This window comes from Lutra lutra, chromosome 8 (assembly GCF_902655055.1).
Source record: "Lutra lutra chromosome 8, mLutLut1.2, whole genome shotgun sequence".
Lineage (NCBI taxonomy): Eukaryota > Metazoa > Chordata > Mammalia > Carnivora > Mustelidae > Lutra > Lutra lutra.
The window spans coordinates 22,645,469-22,666,642 of NC_062285.1; the positions used below are offsets into that span (position 1 = coordinate 22,645,469).

At 35.6% G+C, this 21,174-nt stretch overlaps 1 protein-coding gene across 3 annotated transcripts in view; it reads left to right on the forward strand.

Moving 5' to 3' along the window:
- TRDMT1 (tRNA aspartic acid methyltransferase 1) overlaps positions 1–15,762 on the forward strand; it is a 52,946-nt gene extending 37,184 nt beyond the window's left edge. The window contains exons 5-11 of one of the 3 annotated variants that reach the window (XM_047742231.1): positions 188–253; positions 1,014–1,083; positions 2,911–2,994; positions 5,081–5,424; positions 7,435–7,492; positions 8,512–8,641; positions 15,359–15,760. In XM_047742231.1, the coding sequence (XP_047598187.1) occupies positions 188–253; positions 1,014–1,083; positions 2,911–2,994; positions 5,081–5,424; positions 7,435–7,492; positions 8,512–8,641; positions 15,359–15,459 (853 nt within the window). In that variant the 3' untranslated portion in view covers positions 15,460–15,760. Of the gene's footprint in view, positions 1–187; positions 254–1,013; positions 1,084–2,910; positions 2,995–5,080; positions 5,425–7,434; positions 7,493–8,511; positions 8,642–15,358 lie in introns of all 3 variants that reach the window. The other 2 variants (XM_047742233.1, XM_047742232.1) reach the window with 2 other exon arrangements.
- The last annotated feature ends 5,412 nt before the right edge of the window (positions 15,763–21,174 follow it).

The window sequence follows — 21,174 nt, forward strand, 5'->3', positions numbered from 1 at the left end:
CTGCCATTGTTATGGGGAAAATGAATAAAAATATAAGTTGTCTCTCTCCTCTGTAAAATCCTTTATAAAAAAGAGAGTGCAGAAAATTACTTACCTCATATCTCCCCCAAGTAAGGATTTTCTTTACTTCTTACTTCTTAGTAATGACATGATTAGAATTGTATTTGTTTTTTTTTGTTTGTTTCAGATTACAAAAATTACCGAAATATATTCTTTTAGAAAATGTTAAAGGCTTTGAAGTATCCTCTACAAGGTAAAAATGTATTTATTATTTGCATTGTGTTCATCTTAAACTTGGCATATTGTAAGAGCCATTGTGAAATAAAGATCTTAAAAATAAGCCATATATTCTGACATTTTACATATATTATATATTTTAGTCATTAATACTGATTTTGACTAATAAATATAAAGTTTCAAAAAAAGTTAGATTCATCTGATTCCCATCCTGATGTGTTTGAATTTTTGCAGAATAAGCACTCAGCTTTAACTGCTAATGTGCTGCCTGTTTCTTTGGATGTAGAAATATTCTTAGTAAGAAATGTTCCTGTTGATAGGCATTTTCTGTCCTGCAGTTAGGAGAAGTAAGCCCTGGGTCAGGGCGCTTTCAGATGGTAGCCCAGCCAGAAAGTATCCGTGTCCTTGAACTGGCTACTGTCTGATCATTGCTTCCCCATCTGATTTGCTACAGATAGAGGTCCATCCCAGTAGCAAATTTAACATCAGTAGGCTAGTGATTCTAACTCTGGATAGAATATAGCCCCACGTGGGATAAAGTATCTGGCAGCTTTACTTATTTATAATAGAAATCATCCCTATATTTTTTTTGAGAAATATAATTTCTCAAGTACTGGACCTAGTAATTATGACCTAGGGTTGTTCAGTTTCTAAACAAGTTGGGTGGAGATACAGTTTTCACATAAAATGAAGTTACGTATAATTTTTTATATGAGAACCCCATTTCCAACTCTCGGGTGAAAACTTTTCTTTCTTCTCTTATTTTTTCTTTTCAGAGACCTGTTAATACAAACATTAGAAAATTGTGGTTTTCAGTATCAGGAATTTCTGTTATCTCCAACATCTGTAGGTATCACAATTATTAATTTTCCTATACATTTTCCTTTCCTTTTTTTTTTTTTTTAAGATTTCATTTATTTATTTGACAGAAAGAGAGTTAGAGAGGGAACATAAGCAGGGAGACTTGGAGAGGCAGAAGCAGGCTTTCTGCAGAGCAGGCAGCCCCACACAGGGCTCTATCCCAGGCCCCTGGGATCATGACCTGAGCTGAAGGCAGTCTAGTCTCTTAACAACTGAACCACCCACGTGCCTCCCTATACATTTTCCTAAAGTGAATTTGACTCAATAAAGAAAATAGATCTGTTTTGAATGATATTATACTTAAAGCTTGAAATTGTTCAGGCATGGGTCTTACTTTCTAAAGAATATTGTACAGGCATATAGATTTATTTATACATATTTTATGGAAAATATTATATAGCTTGAAGAAAGAATATACATCTTTTAAAAGATTTTATTTCTTTATTTGACAGAGAGAGAGAGAGCACAAGCAGGGGGAAGGGAAGGCAGAGGGACAAGCAGGCTCCCTGCTGAGCAAGGAGCCTGACATGGGGCTGGGTCCTTGGGATCCTGACCTGAGCCAGAGGCAGACACTTATCGGACTGTGCCACCCAGGGGTCCCGAGAATATAAATTACTTTTCACACAGAAAATAAAGGATAGTTTGTTTTCAAAATCTGTGACATTTGGTAGTTCCAAATCAGGTGTTCTGTAGTTTGATAATAATTCAGAATCATCCAAAATAAAAAACAAATGAACATATGACAGTTTTCTAATTAGTTTTTTTGGGGGGACATACCATTAAAAATGCAAACACCATGAAATCTTGCCATATGCAATGATGTGATGGAGCTAGAGGTTATAAATGCTAAGCAAACTAGGTCAGTCAGAGAAAGACAAATATCATATGGTTTTACTTATATGTGGAATTTAAGAAAGAAAACAAATGAACAAAGGAAAAAAAGACAAACCAAGAAACAGACTTTTAACCGTAGAGAACAAACTGATAGTTGCCAGGGATAGGGCGAGTGGTGGAGGGATGGGTTAAACAGGGAATGGGGATTAAGGTGTTCCATTGTGATGAGCACTGGGTATTGTATGTAAGTGACAAATAACTAAATTCTACACCTGAAACTAATATAACACTGTATGTTAACTATACTGGAATTAAAATAAAATAGAATAAAATAAAAAATAAAATGCAAACATTGCTTTTATTTCATGAATATGAAATTGAAGTGGTTATGACATTTGGTAGATCTCTTATATTTTGAGTATCACCATTTATTTTTTCTTTTGTTCTTGTGTTTGTTAGCCTTTTATTATCTTTAGCCTGTTATGCAGTTATTTGCCCTGAAATGAAAAGAAAACCCATTTCAAAAATTAGATGTACATGAAGTATGGAAATTGACATTATGTGTGATCTCATTAACTTTATTTCATATTTATTGCCTTCTAACGTTTAAAATTTAGTGCATCCTCCTTTTTTAATAAAGTGAGGCAATAAATAGCTAGTAGCTATATTTGAATTTTATTTTTTATGATTATTATTAATAATGAGTGTGAGAATGTCTATATAACTTATTATCTGGGAAATAGAAAATGAAAGTGACTCAAAGGCATATGACTCATCAGATTCAATCTCTGTTCATTCAAATAAAGGTACAAAGCACCAATTTAAAAGGTTTAAGAATTTGCTACAAAAGAGTCTTCTACATTTCAATAACAGAATTTTTTCTGGCAGAAACTAAGTGCATACCTGTATGAGTTTTTTTGATAGGTGCAACAGTTGATGCAGATCTCTATAGTAACTAACTGCTCTGCTTTACTCCAGCTTGGCATTCCAAATTCAAGGCTCCGGTATTTCCTTGTTGCAAAGCTTCAGTCAGAATCATTACCTTTTCAAGCCCCTGGTCAGGTGGTATTATTATTATTATTATTATTATTATTAATCTATTATAAGTGTATCTCAGTCTGCTAATTTTTTCGAGAACTAATTAGTGGAAGCTTACATGTCTCCTATTGAGCCTATAATATACACCATGGCTTAGGTCTATTTCCTAGAGCTTTTTCCTCTCCTGATGATGTTTTTATTGTTTTAAACAAGATAAAAAACACCTTTCTTTCATTACTAGAAAAAAAGGTAAGTTAAAAGTTAAAAAAAAAAAAAAACTGTCATCAGCGCTGTTATCCTCCTTTTCCCCTATCATTTCCCCTTTGACCATTGGCTATTTTGTATCTGTCATTTTCCCCCCAATACAAGCCACTGATTTTTTTTTTTAAGTTTTTATTTATTTGTTTGACAGAGAGAGAGAGAGAGCACAAGTAGGCAGAGTGTCAGGCAGAGGGAGAGGGAAAAGCAGGCTCTCCGCCCAGCAGGGAACCCTATAAGGGGCTTGATCCCAGGACTCTGGGTTCATGACCTGAGCTGAAGGCAAGATGCTGAACTGACTGAGCCACTCAGGCACCCCCCATTGATTATTTTTGATAAAATTCATTACACTGTCCTAACAATGGCTTAACAGTATTTTAACACATTGGTTGCATTTTCTTTGAAGTCAGTGCTATTTAGCCTTCATTGATTAAAATATAGTGATTAGTACAAGCTAGAATAAAATACTCAGTTGCTAGATAGGATCTCTAATTATGCAAGCACCTGTACATCTTTTCGTCAAAATTGCTATGGAAGACAGAATTTCAGTGATTCAGTGAAGCTCTCCTAAGTCATGGCCTACTATTAGGGGGTCAGTATCATTTGGATTCCTTGCCATACGGTACCAAAAATCTCCCCTTCCATGGTGGTCTATTCCAAAAACAATATATAAACTATATTAACAAAGACATTAGCATTAAAAATTCCTGGAACTATTTTTCTTTTACAAAATAGGACATTCATTATGCATAGTTACCTATTTTACAGGACAAGGTTTTCCTATGGGGTTCATGAGTAGAAATAACCTTTCAGGGTAAAAAGGGCTTTCCTTTTTTGAATTACTAGTTTTCCTCTAGATCATGGGTATATTCCAGTTTTTCTTTTTTAGTGAAGGAGTATGGCAAAGTTTGAACCAATGCACATTTTTTGGAAATGTTAATGTTACTTTCTTTTTTTTTTTTTAATGCTGTGCTTGTTATCCCATGACTTATTTATAGCTAATGTTACTTTCTAAACTTCTTTTTTAAATATGATACTGTATATTAGTAATTCAACAAAGAAATAGAAAGTATACTGAATATAGATACAGCATCATATTTGAACTTCCTATTGCTTTGTTGAATGTTTTTATTAATAAATACAGCAAGCAGTAACTCCATGGAATAAATCAGTTCTAACCTGATGACACTATAACTATATGATGAAAAACTTACAATAACTTGTGCACATACAAGTAAATCACAATTCCTATGTTTTTAATGACAACTCTATAAAGGCTAAAGACATTTTTTACATAATGTTGGCTAGACATTATTTGTCATTTTTTTTTTAACCCCAGTTCTCATCGATCAGGTCAAACGTGTTGGAGGGATGTTCTTGCCAGTCTTTTTTTTTTTTAAGATTTTATTTATTTACTTGACAGAGATCACAAGTAGGCAGAGACACAGGCAGAGAGAGAGAGAGGGGGAAACTGGCTCCCTCCTGAGCAGAGAGCCTGATGTGGGGCTCGATCCCAGGACCCCGGGACCATGACCTGAGCTGAAGGCAGAGGCTTTAACCCACTGAACCACCCAGGTGCCCCTCCCTTTTTTAAAAGATTTTATTTATTTGACAGACAGAGCTCGCAAGTAGGCAGAGAGGCAGGCAGAGCGGGGGGCGGGGGTGGGGGGAGCAGGCTCCCTGCTGAGCAGAGAGCCTGATGTGGGTCTGGATCCTAGGACCCTGGGATAATGACCTAAGCTGACGGCAGATGCTTTAACCCACTGAGCCACCCAGGCGCCCCCCAGATACTCCTTTGTCATTCATTTTTAAGAAAGCTTTTAACGGGCTGTGTATTTTCACTTAATGCCAGGTACTGATGGAGTTTCCCAAAATTGAATCTGAACATCCAGAAAGAAATACAATAGATGCAGAAAATAAAATGGAAAGAAAGAAAATTGAACCAAATATTTGCTCTGATAAGAGCAGACAGTGTTCTGGAAAAGAGGCCATTCTTTTTAAGCTCGAAACTGTAGAAGAAATTGACCGGAAACATCACCAGGACAGTGATCTCTCTGTGCAAATGCTAAAAGATTTTCTGGAAGATGATGTTGACATGAATCAGTATTTTTTACCGCCAAAGTCATTGCTGCGATATTCTCTTTTGTTTGACATTGTGAAGCCCACGTGCAGAAGGTCCACATGCTTTACCAAAGGGTAGGTTTTAAAGAGACTCTGAAAATGGGTTATTCAAAATAACCAGGTTTTTATGGCTATCGTTTCTTTCAGTTCTTCTCAAAACAAGGAGCGTTTTACAAAATGTTTCTGCTGGAATGATTTTTTTTTCCCTTTTTGCCCTTAATTGCCTGCTTTCGTGTTCCAATAGAATGCACGAGCGAAAATTCCTTCTGGCAGTACATTATGTGCACAACCCACAAAAGTGCTCATAAAACACAATGCCGTTTGTTTGGTGACCTTCATAAGAGCTTAATTACCCGTGGTGGAAACATGGTTTCTGTAGATATTGAATTGCTACTTTTTAGCACCTTTCTTTTCATGGCACATCACACCTCAAAAATTTATGTCTACTCTCATGATCAGTATATAAGAAGAAATTAAATTTTAATATCTAGAAATAAAGTTAAATCATCTGGTGCATATTAAAGCATGTTTAAATTTTATTCAGATTTTTTAAAAAATAAGTAATATATTTTTATGGTTCAAAATTCAAAGGTACAAAGATTGTGAGGCTCCTTTCCCTATCTCTTGCTCATTCAATTTTCCTTCTTACATGCAACCAGAGATTTCAGTTTACTGTCTAATCTTCCAAGGGTATGGTGTGTGAGGGTGTATTTGAATACACATGTGTATTTTGCCCCCCCTTTTTAAGTAAATGGTAATATACTGTATCTGTTATTATGTACTTTCTTCATATACAGTATAAACTGGATATTATAACATATGAATACGTAAAGAACTTTTCCATTCTCATGGCATATCATAATGCCTTTTATTGGCTACCTTTGGGTTATTTTTTGAATGTGAATATGTTTTTCATCAATTTTTTACAAACCTACAAGTTAGGCCTTTCCAGAAAATTTTATAAAAGATCCCTAGCTCCGCTTTGTTAATGTCACTCAACCTCATTTGATGAATAATTGTATGATTTGAAACTTCAAACTTTCTCTTTTCACCCACTAGTTAGCTTTCATGCATGCTATGTCCCAGTGCAAGCACACCAGATTTATTCTGATTTTATCATGTTCTGCCCTTGTACTTCCAGGGCAACTGGTTTATTGCTTTGCATTGCCTTAAAAGACTTTACTCAGCTGTTGTCTGTTTCCAAGGATGATAAGACAAGACTTATCAGTTTGGTAATAAAAAACAACCTTGAAATTCGTTTGTAATTATAAAGATGGTATAAAGGAAGCCTTACTATAAAAGTCTATTTTAGTGTAGATAATATAAACAGGCATATACACATACACACCCATGCATATGAGAAAACAGACTTGCAAAGGTATTTTTCTGCGGTGTGCCTTTGTATTTTAAATTGATCCATTTGGGAAAAAAATTTATGATAATATATTGAACAGCTAGCTTGGCAGTGATCCTAGGGGAAGAAATATTACTAATATCTTGCTAGCTTCTTAAACTTTTAATACAGTTTTTTATACAATAGTCTCTTTGTTGTATGAAGAAGAGTGAAAACAATGTATCACGGTAGGAGGCAGACGCATGTTCAGGGGGCCTGTGTTTGTCATGGCACTGGAGAGTGGGCTTCTCAGTTCATGAGGAGAAGTGATGGTTCAGGCATTATAAAAAAATAGTAGCAATTTATTTTCACCTACTTAACATTTGGTTTAATGTGGCAGGGATGCCAGTATTGAATAGCGTTTGGATATAAAGTCTTAACAAGTGCATGCTTTCTAGTGATGAACATTAAGAAACTGGCAATACAGAGAAATGATAATTAATAATGCATAATTCAAAGTGGTTTTCACACAACTCAAAACACTATGCCAACTTTAGTGTCTAGAAGTTTAAATAGAATGATCTTATGTCTTCCACCCAGGAATTTTTTACTTACAGAGCATATTTATGTGTTTCATACTATTTCAGAAGGATATAACTATGTAGATTGATTAATTCATTCAAGAAATATTTAAGAAATTTGACATTAACTAATACATTAGATGCTGCATAATACATGTGTTAATCTTTCAGTTATGGAAGCTACATAGAAGGGACAGGATCTGTATTACAGACCACAGAGGATGTGCAGGTATTGTATATGCTTTAGAACTAAAATATTTGAAAATTATTTTAAATAAACCTATTTAATACTTAAAATTTGGAAATATTAAAATAATTTTACATGTTTAATTGGGAATGGATATACATATTACTCATATATTATACATAATCTCTATAATTCTTTATAGTAAATCTTTTTATTTGTTGTTGCTAGATTACTTTCTGTACAAAAGATATTTTATGTTTCACTTTCTCTTTTCTTATTTTCACTTTTGGTATTCTTTTTACTCTGAAATGAGTAAATTGAGATGCAGCATACAAGAGTTAATGTTCTCTAAAATTATGCACTAATATCTTAATATTCCCTTGGATCACACACTATAAAATTATCTTTTAGGGAAAGAAATCTACATCTTAGCAAGACTCTTTATTAATACTTCAGTTATAAAATAATTGAAAATAAGCTTGATATGCTGCAAAAATATTTTATCCTTTTGAATAATTTTGAAGAGAAATCATGTTATCTTCTTTTATACTGAATTAAACTCTTACCATTTGTAAAATTTACCCATGGTAAAATTCCTATTAGAGGCAAATGGATGTGAGAATTTATTTTTACCAAAGGTATTTTATCATTTTAAGAAAATAATTTGATGAAATTGATCATAAATAGCAAACATTTTAGTGATCTACTTGTTAGCATTATGAAGTTGATTTCATTTGTTGATCAGATTTCTTTTTCATATCTTTCAGTGTATTTCTTTTATGTCATATTGCCATTGTTTTTTTCTTATGATTTAATTTTTGAGGGATCAAAAATGACAGGGAAACTGAAAGTTTCTTGATTTGTTCAACATTAAGCTTTTCCTTTTCAGACATTTCATTTTCAAAGTTTCTATTGCCATTGGTGAGCCAGTTATAGAATTCATTGCAAGAGACATTCTGCCGTGTGTTCATCCTTTTTGAGGCTTCTCACAAGAGATGATCTTATCTTCACAAATCTACTTGCACTCTACTTTATCAGTTATCTTGGCTGTTTTCTTACAGATTGAGGATATCTACAAATCCCTTACCAATTTGCCACAAGAAGAAAAGATAACAAAATTGTTAATGCTTAAACTTCGGTATTTCACTCCTAAAGAAATAGCAAATCTCCTTGGATTTCCTTCAGAGTTCGGTATGTGGGATACACGCAGACCCAAGCTTTTGTTTATTAAAGGTGCTAGAGTTCAATAAGGACTCATAGGTGTATTTTATGAATAAACCCTTGCCCAGACAGATGGATGTAAGGAACCTTCCTTTCCTGATCATGCCATTTTTGACATTTTCCTTCCTTCCTCTTTCTGCTTTTGTTCTTAACCTGCTGAAGTCCATTCCCTTCAGCCTCTATGCTGCCTCCCTTTACTCTAGTACTGGTCCCGAGTGGTTTTGGGAAAGGTGAGCCCAAACTGCAATTTTTCTCACCTCTCCCCACAGATGGTCGTTAATAGCATGTCCGTCTCCGGCTTTATTTTCTTGATTCCAGAAGTCATGTTGTAATAACCCCACACTAGATCTTGTGAGAGAATGCCAGAATTGTCCTTTTTATGAAGAAATTAAAAGTTTGTTGAGGAATTAATTTATTTTTTTGGTGGTAAGTATATTTGTATTCTCTTCAGAGACACGTGCTGTCAGTTATGCACCTTTTCTCTTCCCTATGAGTGGAGAAAAGAGAAGGAGTCTGGGAAATAGTGTTCCTAATGGAAAGAAAGGGTGACTCGGGAGCACAGATGCCAGAATGGACAAAATGATTGTGGAGTCTGAAGTAGGGAGTCTCAAAAACAGAAAGGAAGATACAGTAGCAGAATGAGAAAGATGTAGTCCTAACTCCTTTGCCATCCAGGAAATCCAGGTGTTGTTGCATTTAGGAGACTGGACACATGGCCCTGGCCTTGTAGAGTGCCTGCCCCATCCCTGATCTCTCCTTCCCAGCGCCTATGCTCTCCACGGTACTGATGCCATCAGTTTTATAGGCTGGGGTGGGTGTGTGGCCAGTACGTGGCTCGTGGTGACCAAGGAAAGACAGACTTCTCTAACATGCTTTCAGGACTGCACAAAGAGGAAAAGAGTTATCAAAAATAGCTCTGGGGGTTTGAATGCAGAAAAGCCAAACTTTTCTAAATCCAGTATTGTTACAATATTAATACAGTACTATTTTTGAAGCAGATAATGGGTTAAATAGAGCGTGTTTTAAATTCTAAATAATGGATTTACAGATGAAGTTTTGGAACATGTCCTTCTGTACATGGGGGGTAAACTGACTGTATAATTTGTCCTCTTGGTATTTGGTTCTTGGGGTGTAGTCACAGCAACCAGGTTTGTTTTGTAACTCTCTGCCTTTCTCTCGGTGATCTCATTCAGTCACAAATATCCTGGGGAGTGTTATTTAAGAAAAACACAAACTTTTCTTGTCTTAGTCTATGTCACAGAATGAGTTAGAACATCATAAAACAAATAAAGAGCTGAGAATTGGACTCAGGAATTTTATTCCCAGTCTGTCTTTTTGCTTACTGGTTTTTTTTTTTTTTTTTAAAGATTTTATTTATTTATTTGACAGAGAGAGATCACAAGTAGACGGAGAGGCAGGCAGAGAGAGAGAGAGAGAGGGAAGCAGGCTTCTTGCTGAGCAGAGAACCCGATGCGGGACTTGATCCCAGGACCCTGAGATCATGACCTGAGCCGAAGGCAGCAGCTTAACCCACTGAGCCACCCAGGCGCCCATTTTTTTTTTCTTTTTTTAAGATAAACAATCAAAGCTACTTTCCATAGCACTAAAGAATGAAGTGATTTATTATCTAATAACTAATTCCTGTGTTTTGAGTGCATATATCTTTAAGCAGTGGTAATCACTGCAGAAATACTGACACTTAGCATGGACCCTAGAGTCAGACTGACTGAGTTTGAATCCTAGCAGCACCTTAACCCCTCCGCTTTAGTTTACACCTCTGTAGAATGGGGGTAATCACAACCAACTTCATAGGGTCTTCATAAGTGAGTTAACATATATAAAATGTTTACATGCTATCTGTAACACATTATAAAATTTAAATGTCAGCTTTTATTTTTAGAATGATGGACGTATTTGCTTTTATAGCCTCACAGTTTTTTTTTTTCATCATTTAAAAATTTTACATAGGTAAATTAGGGGTTTTCACAGCTCTCTGAAAATATATGTATAATACATACAAGAAAGGCTTTTTTTTTTTTTTTAAAGATTTATTTGACAGAGAGAGAGAGAGATCACAGGTAGGCAGAGAGGCAGGCACAGAGAGAGGGGGAAGCAGGCTCCCTGCTGAGCAGAGAGCCCGATGCGGGGCTCGATCCCAGGACCCTGAGATCATGACCTGAGCCGAAGGCAGAGGCTTAACCCACTGAGCCACCCAGGCGCCCCCAAGAAAGGCTTTTTAATTGCTTGACCTTCTTTTAAAATGTGTGATATATTTGTATAATCAGGCTTGATTGATTCAGCCACCACTGAGCAGCACTGTGACAGACTGTCCTTCATGTTTGCTTCCAACATGATTGACTCTGAATCTGGAACGGGCATTGTTTGAGTTGTTTGTCTGTGGTCAATGATGGATTTGCATTGATCCTTTCATACATTTTGTGCTGGTTCTTTTTATGGCTAGTGGCATGTATTCGTGAGATAGCAAGCTTTGGAAGAGGCCACCTAACCTACACTTACAGAATGAAAGCTGCTATCTTGACCTTGTTAATGCTATGTTTCTTTGTTTTTGAAGATTATTTTTATTTTTAATGTGCCAGTTTTTTAAAAGTCACCTTTTAGAAGAGTAAATGAAACAAGATGGGATTGGGAGGGAGACAAACCATAAGTGACTCTTAATCTCACAAAACAAACTGAGGGTTGATGGGGGGAGGGGGTTGGGAGAGGGGGTGGGGTTATGGATATTGGGGAGGGTATGTGCTATGGTGAGTGTTGTGAAGTGTGTAAACCTGGCGATTCGCAGATCTGTACCCTTGGGGATAAAAATATATGTTTATAAAGCTGTAAAAAAAAAAAAAAAAAAAAAAAAAAAAAAAAGAAAGGATGAATCCCCAAGTTTTGTAGCAACATGGACGGGACTGGAAGAGATTATGCTGAGTGAAATAAGTCAAGCAGAGAGAGTCAATTATCATATGGTTTCACTTATTTGTGGAGCATAACAAATAGCATGGAGGACAAGGGGAGATGGAGAGGAGAAGGGAGTTGAGGGAAATTGGAAGGGGAGGTGAACCATGAGAGACTATGGACTCTGAAAAACGATCTGAGAATTTTGAAGGGGTGGGGGGTGGGAGGTTGGGGGCACCAGGTGGTGGGTATTGTAGAGGGCACGGATTGCATGGAGCACTGGTTGTGGTGCAAAAAATAATGAATACTGTTATGCTGAAAAAAATAAAATAATTAAAAAAAAAAAAAATAAAAATAAAAAAGTTATACCTGTATATAAACTACGTCCCTCACATATATATAATTTTTATAAATCTGACTTGTTTGCTTTTAAACCTTTCTTACCTTGTGGTATAATCTTAATATTACAAAAGGTCATCCCTGGAATATTCTAAGGCTGTGATCTATTTGTGTCTCTGGCTAAGTTGAATGAAATAATTTTTTTAGATGACTAATGTGCTTACCTAAGACATGTTATCTTTATAATAGCAGTTTTATGATCTTGTTCAATTGCAAATATAATTTTATTATGTAATCACTTATTTTACTGCAATAACTATAATGTCAAGTGTTGATGAAGCAACTTTATCATAATTAATTCTTCCTTCTGGTCTGCACAAAATATATGATTTAATTTTCTTAATACTTTTAAATTATTTCTTCCATTTTATTATATAAATTGCTTTTCCTCTATTTAATTGCTATGCCAAAGGATACTGAATAAGAAAATTGTAACTAACATTATAGTGTATATTTCATGGACAGTCTTTTATGTTGCTGTTTGCAAGGCCTTGTTCTAGCAAATTTTGTAACTGTGGGCCAATTTGTTTTAAAAAAGAATATAGCAAATGGAAGTCCAATATGAGAAAGCACATTTGTGGAAACAGAATATAAAAAACAACCGTGAGAGATTTGTGTCCAGAATATATAAAGAACTCTCAGGGCACCTGGGTGGCTTAGTAGGTTAAGTGACTGCCTTTGGCTCAGGTCATGATCCCAGAGTTCTGGGATCGAGCCCCACATAGGGCTTCCTGCTCAGTGGGGAGTCTGCTTCTCCCTCTCCCTTTGCCACTCTGCCTGCTTGTCTCTTTGTCAAATAAATAAATAAAATCTTAAAAAAAAACAAAAACCTCTCAACAATAAAAAGAAAAATAATTCAATTAAAATTGGGTGAAGGATTTGAATAGGTATTTAACAAAGAAGACAGACAAACAACCAATAAGCACATGAAAAGATGTCTGCATCATTAGTTATTAGGGAAATGTAAATCAAAGCCACAAGAAGATACCATTTGACAAAAAGACAAACAATAACAGTATTGACAAAGATGTGGAGAAATCAGATCCCTTATACACTGCTGGTGGGAATATAAAATGGTGCAGCCACTTTGGAGAACAGTTTGGGAGTTCCTCAAATGTTAGACATGGAGTTACTACATGAGTCAGCATTTTCACCCCCAGGAATATACCCAAGAGAGCTGAAAACATGTCCATGCAAAAATGTATACAATATTTATAACAGCATTATTCATAATCAAAAAGTGGAAACAGCCCAGTGTCTATCAGTGGATAAATGGATAAATAAAATGTATTATACCCATGCAGTAGAATACTGTTTAGTTATAAAGAGGAGGGAGTATTGGTCCACCATGTTGCTTTGTTTCTTAGATTCCACATATAAGTGAGATCATAGAGTATTTGTCCTTTTTTCTCTGATTGACTTCATATAGTATAGTGCCCTCAAGGTCCATCTGTATTGTTGGAAATGGCCAGATTTCATTCTTTTTTTTTATGACTGAATAGTATTCCTGTGTGTGGGGGGTGGGTTGTTTTCATATCTTGGATATTGTAAATAAAACTGCAACGGACATGGGGTGTATATATCTTTTAAAATTAGTGTTTTCATTTTTACCCTATAAATACCCAGAAGTAAAATTACTAGATCATATGGTAGTTCTATTTTTAATTTGTTGGGGGAAACTTCATACTGTTTTCCATAGTGGCCGTACCAATATACCTTCCCTCAATATATTTTGCATATTAACCCTTTATTAGGTATATGATTTGCAAATATTTTCTCCCATTCAGAAGATTACGTTTTCCTTTTGTTGATGATTTTCTCTGCTTTGTTGTGTGAAAGCTTTTTAATTTGTTGTAGTCCCTCTTATTTATTTTTACTTTTTTTGCCTTTCCTTTGTCAGATCCAAAAAATTGTTGCCACAATGTCAAGGAGCTTATTTTACTGCCTGTGTTTTCTTTTAGGAGTTGATGGTTTCAGGTCTTACATTCTAGTCTTTAATCCATTTTGAGTTAATTTTTGTGTATCAGAGCAGAGTTTCCAGCCTTATTCTTTCACAAGATGGCTTTGCTATTTAGGGTCCTTTGTAATTCTGTATGAATTTAAGATTGTGTATTCCACTTGTGCGAAAAATGCCATTGGAATGATGATAGGTATTGCCTTGAATATGTAGACTTTGGATAGTGGACATTTTACTAATACTTCTTCCAGTCCATGAGCACATACTATCTTTCCATTTGTGTCTTCTTTCATTTCTTTCATCTGTTTCTTATAATCTTGTATGTGTACAGATCTTTTACATCCTTGATTAAATTTATTCTTAGGTATTTTATTCTTTTTGATGGAATTGTAAATGGGATTGTTAATTTCTCTTTCTGATAGTTTGTTATCAGTATATAGAAACACAAGAGATCTTTGTATATTAATTTTGTATCCTGAAACTTCACTGATTTTATTTATCAGTTCTGACAGCTCTTTTTGGTGGAGTCTTTGGGTTTTTATATATATAATATCATGTCATCAGCAAATTGTGACAGTTTTGCTTTTTCCTTTCCATTTTGGATGCCTGTTGTCTCTTTCTTTGCCTAATTGCTCTGGCTTCCAATACTATGACTTCCAATACTATGTTGAGTAAAAGTGGCAAGAGTTGGCATCCCTGTCTTGTTCCTGATCTTAGAGGAAAATTTTTAGCTTTTTACTTTTGAGTATGATGTTAGCTGTGGGCCAGCTTTCTTTTTGAGGTAATAAAAATGTTCTAGAATTAAATAGTGGAGATGTTTGCAAAACTCTGACTGTTCTAAAAACCACTGAATTTTATATTTTAAAAGGATGAATTTTATGTCGATAAAGCTGTTAATTTTTTTAAAAGATTTTATTTATTTATTTGAGAGAGAGAGAGTATGAGAGGGGAGAAGGTCAGAGGGAGAAGCAGACTCCCTGTGGAGCTGGGAGCCCGATGCGGGACTCGATCCTGGAACTCCGGGATCACGACCTGAGCTGAAGGCAGTGGCTTAACCAACTGAGCCACCCAGGTGCCCCCGTAAAGCTGTTATTAAGTAAAGGAAAACAACTGTGAAATAGTGGTAGCCGCTACTTTTCCTGACGTGCTTTAAAATACAGATTTTGATGAGTTTCATGGATGTTATGGTATACTTATGTGTACACTGAGTATAGTATGTTATGTGACATGATAATATCACATTGTGTATGCAATGTAACCTTATATTTTTGGCTTCAAATTCTCACTTGTTAGTTTAATTTCATGGAGATTTTAGGGACTTATTTATGTGAATGACCACTGTGTTCTTACAAAAAGATACATCATCCTTTTATCTTTGGAAGTTAATATTTTAAATGATTGTATTGTAAATTATTGTCTCTCTTTTCTAGGATTTCCTGAGAAGATAACAGTGAAACAGCGTTATCGTCTACTTGGAAATAGTCTCAATGTGCATGTAGTAGCTAAACTAATCAAAATCCTGTGTGAATAATTTAAAAATGACTGTGAAAGATGGTCACATTATTTCTTCATATCCAGATGGTAATTCTAAAATTCTATTCTGAATTGATTTTGATGAAATTCAACTAAACTATCTTTATTTCTTTAAAAAGAAGCTTGGATTTATCATAAAAAGGCCAGTTTTTTCCCTAAATTTGTATTACTGTATTTTGTAAAGCAGAAATTATTATTATGCTTTAAAAGAATATATTTTCATATGAAATTGCTAACTATATCTGTAAAATATTCTTTTTTTTTAAGATTTTTTTTTTTTTACTTATTTATTTGACAGACAGAGATCACAAGTAGGCAGAGAGGCAGGCAGAGAGAGAGGAAGGGAAGCAGGCTCCCTGCCGAGCAGAGAGCCTGATGCGAGGCTCTATCCCAGGACCCTGGGATCATGACCTGAGCCGGAGGCAGAGGCTTTAACCCACTGAGCCACCCAGGCGCCCCAAAAATATTCTTTTTGATATTATGGTATTGACAAATTCAGGAACATTGGAGTTTGAATGTCTTAGTATTTTATGAAGTGTCATGACAGGCATAGTATAGTGAACTTGAGATATTATATTTTTATATGTTAATTAAACAAATTATGGATCCTATCATTTTTTTGTTAGATGATTAATTCCTCATTCTAAAATGATGATTCTAATTTTGGCCTATTTCAAACATTGAATGTTTTACTTAATTCCAATCCTTTAAACATTTCTTAATTGTAGCTAAACAAATGCATATAATATTTTAAAATGAATTATCATCATTCAGCATTCTTACAATAGTCTGAAGGAAATGTCAGAAAAATAAATTCTTGATTACCTAAATTCTTGATTACCTGTCCATTGGAAGCTACAGAAAATGTAGATACACATTATCTGATTATCTTTTATTCTACCTCCATCTGAACCTCGAAACTTCATTGTCTCTTCTTTTGTTATTTGTAAATACCTTCCCTTCAGTTTGCTATCATCAGAGCTTGCTCTTGTCTTCCTTCTCTGCTGCTTCTTGTAAGTTAAATTTTCCATCATATTCTAAGGATGTAGCATGACATTCAGATTTTAGGGAGGAGACTCTGCCCTCTGACCCCAATTCATATGACTGTTCTATGAATTAGCTTTTTAAACTTTTGCTTTCTCTTTCAGTAGACTTCTTGGAATTTGGGTTTCTAATCAGACTGTCTTATACCATAAATCCTGTGGTTTTGATTTCAGTGATAAAAGCAAGGGACAAAGAGAAGAAAATTGAAGTAAGATCAGAAATTGTATCACCAAATAAAAATGATATTTTTATTCTTAAAAGATAATCATTTTGTTGGGGAGAAATTGGAACCCTGTGCCCTGCTGGTGGAAATATTAAATGGTGCAACCACTGCAGAAAATAGATGATGATTCCTTAAAAAAAAAATTGAACATATAATTACCATGTGATCCAGCAATTCCACTTCTGGGTATTTACCCAAAAGGATTGAAAGTAAGGACTTGAACAGATATTTGTACACTAATGTTTATAGAAGCATTATTCACAGTAGCCAAAAGGTGGAAATGATCAAAGTGTCCATCAGTGGATGAATGCATAAACAAAATGCGATGTATACTTATGTGGAATATTACTCAACCATGAAAAGAAATTCTGACACGTGCAACAACATGGATGACCCTTAAAGATATTATGGTCAGTGAAATAAGCCAGACACAAAAGGACAAATTTTCTATAATTCCACTTATATGGGGTATGTGAAAGCATCAAGTTCATAGAGACAAACAGTAGACTAGGCTTTACCGTGGCTTGGGGCACCTGGGGAATGGGAGTTCATGTTTAATGGGTTCAGAGTTTCTGTTTGGGATGGTGGAAACATTCTGGGGATAGATGGTGGTGATGGTTGCACAGAGGTGTAAATGTACTTAATGCCACTGAACTGCATACTTACCAGTCCTTAGAAAGGCAAGTTTTATGTTATATACATTTTACCACAATTTAATAAAAAACATAATTGTCCCCCCACCAACATTTTTTTCAGAGGAGCTCATAGAGAAGTATGGATATAGGGAAGCTGTAGGACAATGCATACATGTATCAATTATCACATCTACATTTTGTATATGATGTTTAAAGACAAACCTTATTACAAGTCTCATAAGTTTTAGTATAGAACAGTCTGAAATTCCTTTGACACACTTTCATTAGGTCCTCTTCACTGTTGAAAGAATCTCACTAATAAAAAGGTTCAGAGTTTTACTGTGATTAAGCTATAATTACAGTGTCCTATGCCCCATTGAGCAATGTCACACAAAATAACTGTTGAGAACAGTGCACCAACTGTAAACCTAGAAAAGCTCCATCGAATGTTTTCCTCCTAACTAAAATAACATTGCTTTGTGAATTTTTTTAAATTATTGAAATATATTCACGGGCGTCTGATGATTCTTGCCCTTGAAAAGAAAAAAGTAGCAAGCATAAAACTCATACCTTAACAAAGACATTTAACTGTGTAATATACTTAGTTTATATGTACGTGCAAAATTAGTCTTAAAAACGGTATTTTATTGAATGCCTACTCTATGTTATCAGTAATAAATATGCCTAACATTTGTTCTAGAAATCATATTTTCTGATGTTTGGACTTACTGTTAACTTATGCAGTATTTTGGAAAATATAGCCTCTTCTTCTAAAAAGAACTTCTTTTTAGAACTGAAATGAAATCTTTGCCATTTCTAACAGTAAACTGATTTTTTATCCTCCTTTTTCTATCAGTTCTTTTGATGCTCTTTCAAATTGCTTGCCAAATAATTTTAAGTTATTACCCTGCCTCATACTTTTAGTAACTTTTTTGGATCCAAAGGTAATGAACAAGAGATAACCAAATGAATTAATACAAACAAGATGAATCATACTGGAAAATTCTTCTGAGGAGCAGCTGGGTAGTCATCATACGAGAAAGATCTGGAGCTTGACAGTCTTAAGAGGTGGTAGAGCCAAGTGACAGAAGGGAGGGCGTGAACCACCCTGTTACTAAGGGATCAGTTGACCTTCAGAGCAACCTGCGTATTTCGTTTTGGCTCTTTAATCAGACCTGCACCGTGGGCAGTGCCCATAAAAAGTGAGAAAATACCTCTGACGACCAGCCCACTTGCTCCCTTTCTCAAGAGTAGAGCCTTTTCAAGGGACAAAACCAGGAGTAGAAATTGTGAAAGTCAGGATTATGAAACACTTTTTAAAAAAATTGTGGGTAGTCAGTAGAATTCTGTAACAAAAATCCAAATCTGTCTTCTGGTTCAACCTCAACATGGTTTGGGTAAGAACTAGAGGCTTCTGAGGATGGAGAAATGAAGCTAAGGACACATAAAACTCATTAATTCCAGTGACACCAGCGCTGAATGAAGAAGCAACTGCCATGTCAGCCCAACCTCAAGTGCATACTGATGGGTGCATCCAAACTGAGGTGGCTCTGGGTGCCTCAGATAGTTACACGTCTGCCTTCAGCTCAGGGCGTGATCTCCGGGTCTTGGGATCCAGCCTGGCATCTGGCTCCTTGCTAAGCAGGGAGTCCTCTGCTTCTCCCTGTCTGCTCCTCCCCACGTCTTGCTCTCTCCCTCTCTTTCAGATGAATAAATAAAATCTTAAAAAAAAAATTAGAATTTAGAATCAAGAGATTCCCAAATAAGCCAAGATTACATAAGAAGGTTCTAACTTTAAGCCCACATAGACAAAGTAGTTAAAGCGTGTTTTCCTCGGGTACTTATGTTATTGAAAAGAAGGCTAATTTTTTGTTATTTGGTCCTCAGCTTAGAACTATGACAATTTTAGGTCACAAGTTATAGACTGGTTTACAAATAGCTTTGGATTTTGAACTTGAGTGAAGGTCATATGGTCTCAGCAGTTTTCTCATAGCCTGTGGTTGAACTCATTATGTAATTTTTCAAGACAGCCTTTGAAACTGCCTGTGCTAGAACTCATTATGCAGTTTTTCAAGACAGCCTTTGAACCTGCCTGTGCTAGAACTCTTCCTCTCAGATTCCAGTGTCAGAGTTTGCTGCATACAACTATCCTATCAACTTCCTGACGTTCATTTATTTATTTTTTTTAAAGATTTTATTTATTTATTTGACAGATCACAAGTAGGCAGAGAGGCAGGCAGAGAGAAAGGAAGGGAAGCAGGCCCCCCGCTGAGCAGAGAGCCCGATGTGGGGCTCGATCCCAGGACCCTGGGATCATGACCTGAGCCGAAGGCAGCAGCTTTAACCCACTGAGCCACCCAGGCGCCCCCATTTATTTTTTTGATCCACATCCAATCCAGCCTCTTCTTCTTCCATCCATCATATCAGGATATCTCAGTATGCCTATAATACTTCACTTAGGAATGCCCCTTTGCACATTTTATTAAAGGCAGTAAGAATCCTAGACATGTTCCTCAACTTTAGTTTATAGCAGCCAACCTGTCAGCACCCATTTTTCCTCTCTTGTCATTCCTTTACTTTGCTACTAAAATTTTAAACCTTCAGTTTTTGTTTTGTTTTTTTTTTTAACCCTATTTTCGTAGCCTCTATGTCTATTTCTCTCTTTAGGACTTCTAAGAATATTTTACACTAAGATACTCATGCTCTTCAAAATCTTTTGCAACCATGACCCAAACTATTTCACTATTTTTGTTCTGACTCATGAGTTTATTCCTTTTAAAATTTATTTGTTCTGATAAATATGAACATGTGCAGAGAACTTTTTTGGCTTCTGGTTCCTGAAGTACCCAAATAAATTTGTTTTCTGAGTCTTATTTTCAACTACATCCAACACTTACAGCTCTCCCTCAAGTACACTATACCTGATTCTTAAATCTTTCAAAAACTTATTTCTCCTGTAAATATGCATCTAGATAGAAATTTTCCCAAACTGGAAGATAGGAAGTTTATTTTCCCATAGAACTCTTCTTCATAGCTCTGAATGTTCTCATTTCTTTGCTTGTACATACCACGGTTCCATTGTTTATCTCAAGGATTTGCTCTGTATTTTATTTTGTTTGTGCCTTTATGCCTATTCCTATCAGTGCAGATTTAAATTATAAGAGTGTAAGTAGGGAACATGTTCATTTGGCCAAGTTGGCTCTATAATCAGATGAGATCACCTGAAGAGTCTTAAAGAGAGAGAGCAGAGAGTAGAGATCTGGAGCTGAACTCATCCATTACTGAAAATTCAGTCCCCAGTCCTCTCTATCCTTACCCCTCCAAGCCATTTTTCTAAGGTCTCACCCTTTCCTACTTCTTTTGCTCAGGATACCCAGATAATTCAAGAGCCAACATTTCTCCTAAGCCCTATTCTAGAATTTGTATGGTGGGACATTTTTAACTTGAGTATCTTCCCATCACATCAAACTTAGCATATTTGAAAACAAATCATTCTCCATTTAAAAATCAGTCCCACTCTGGGTGGCTCTGTCGGTTTCAGCTCAGGTCATGATCTCAAGGTCATAGAACTGAGCCCTGTGTCACTTTCCTCCCTTAGCATGGAGTCTGTTTATCCCTCTTCCTCTGCTCCTCCCCCTGCTCTCTCTTTCTCTCTTTTTCCCTCTCTCAAATAAATAAGTAAATGAATGAATAAATACAATCTTTAAAAAAATTTTTAAAAATTGATCCCACTCCTGATTAACTTCGGTATTTATCTTCATGGTACTGCTTCTCTTCCAGTCTCCCATGTTCAAACTCCATCACCCACGGT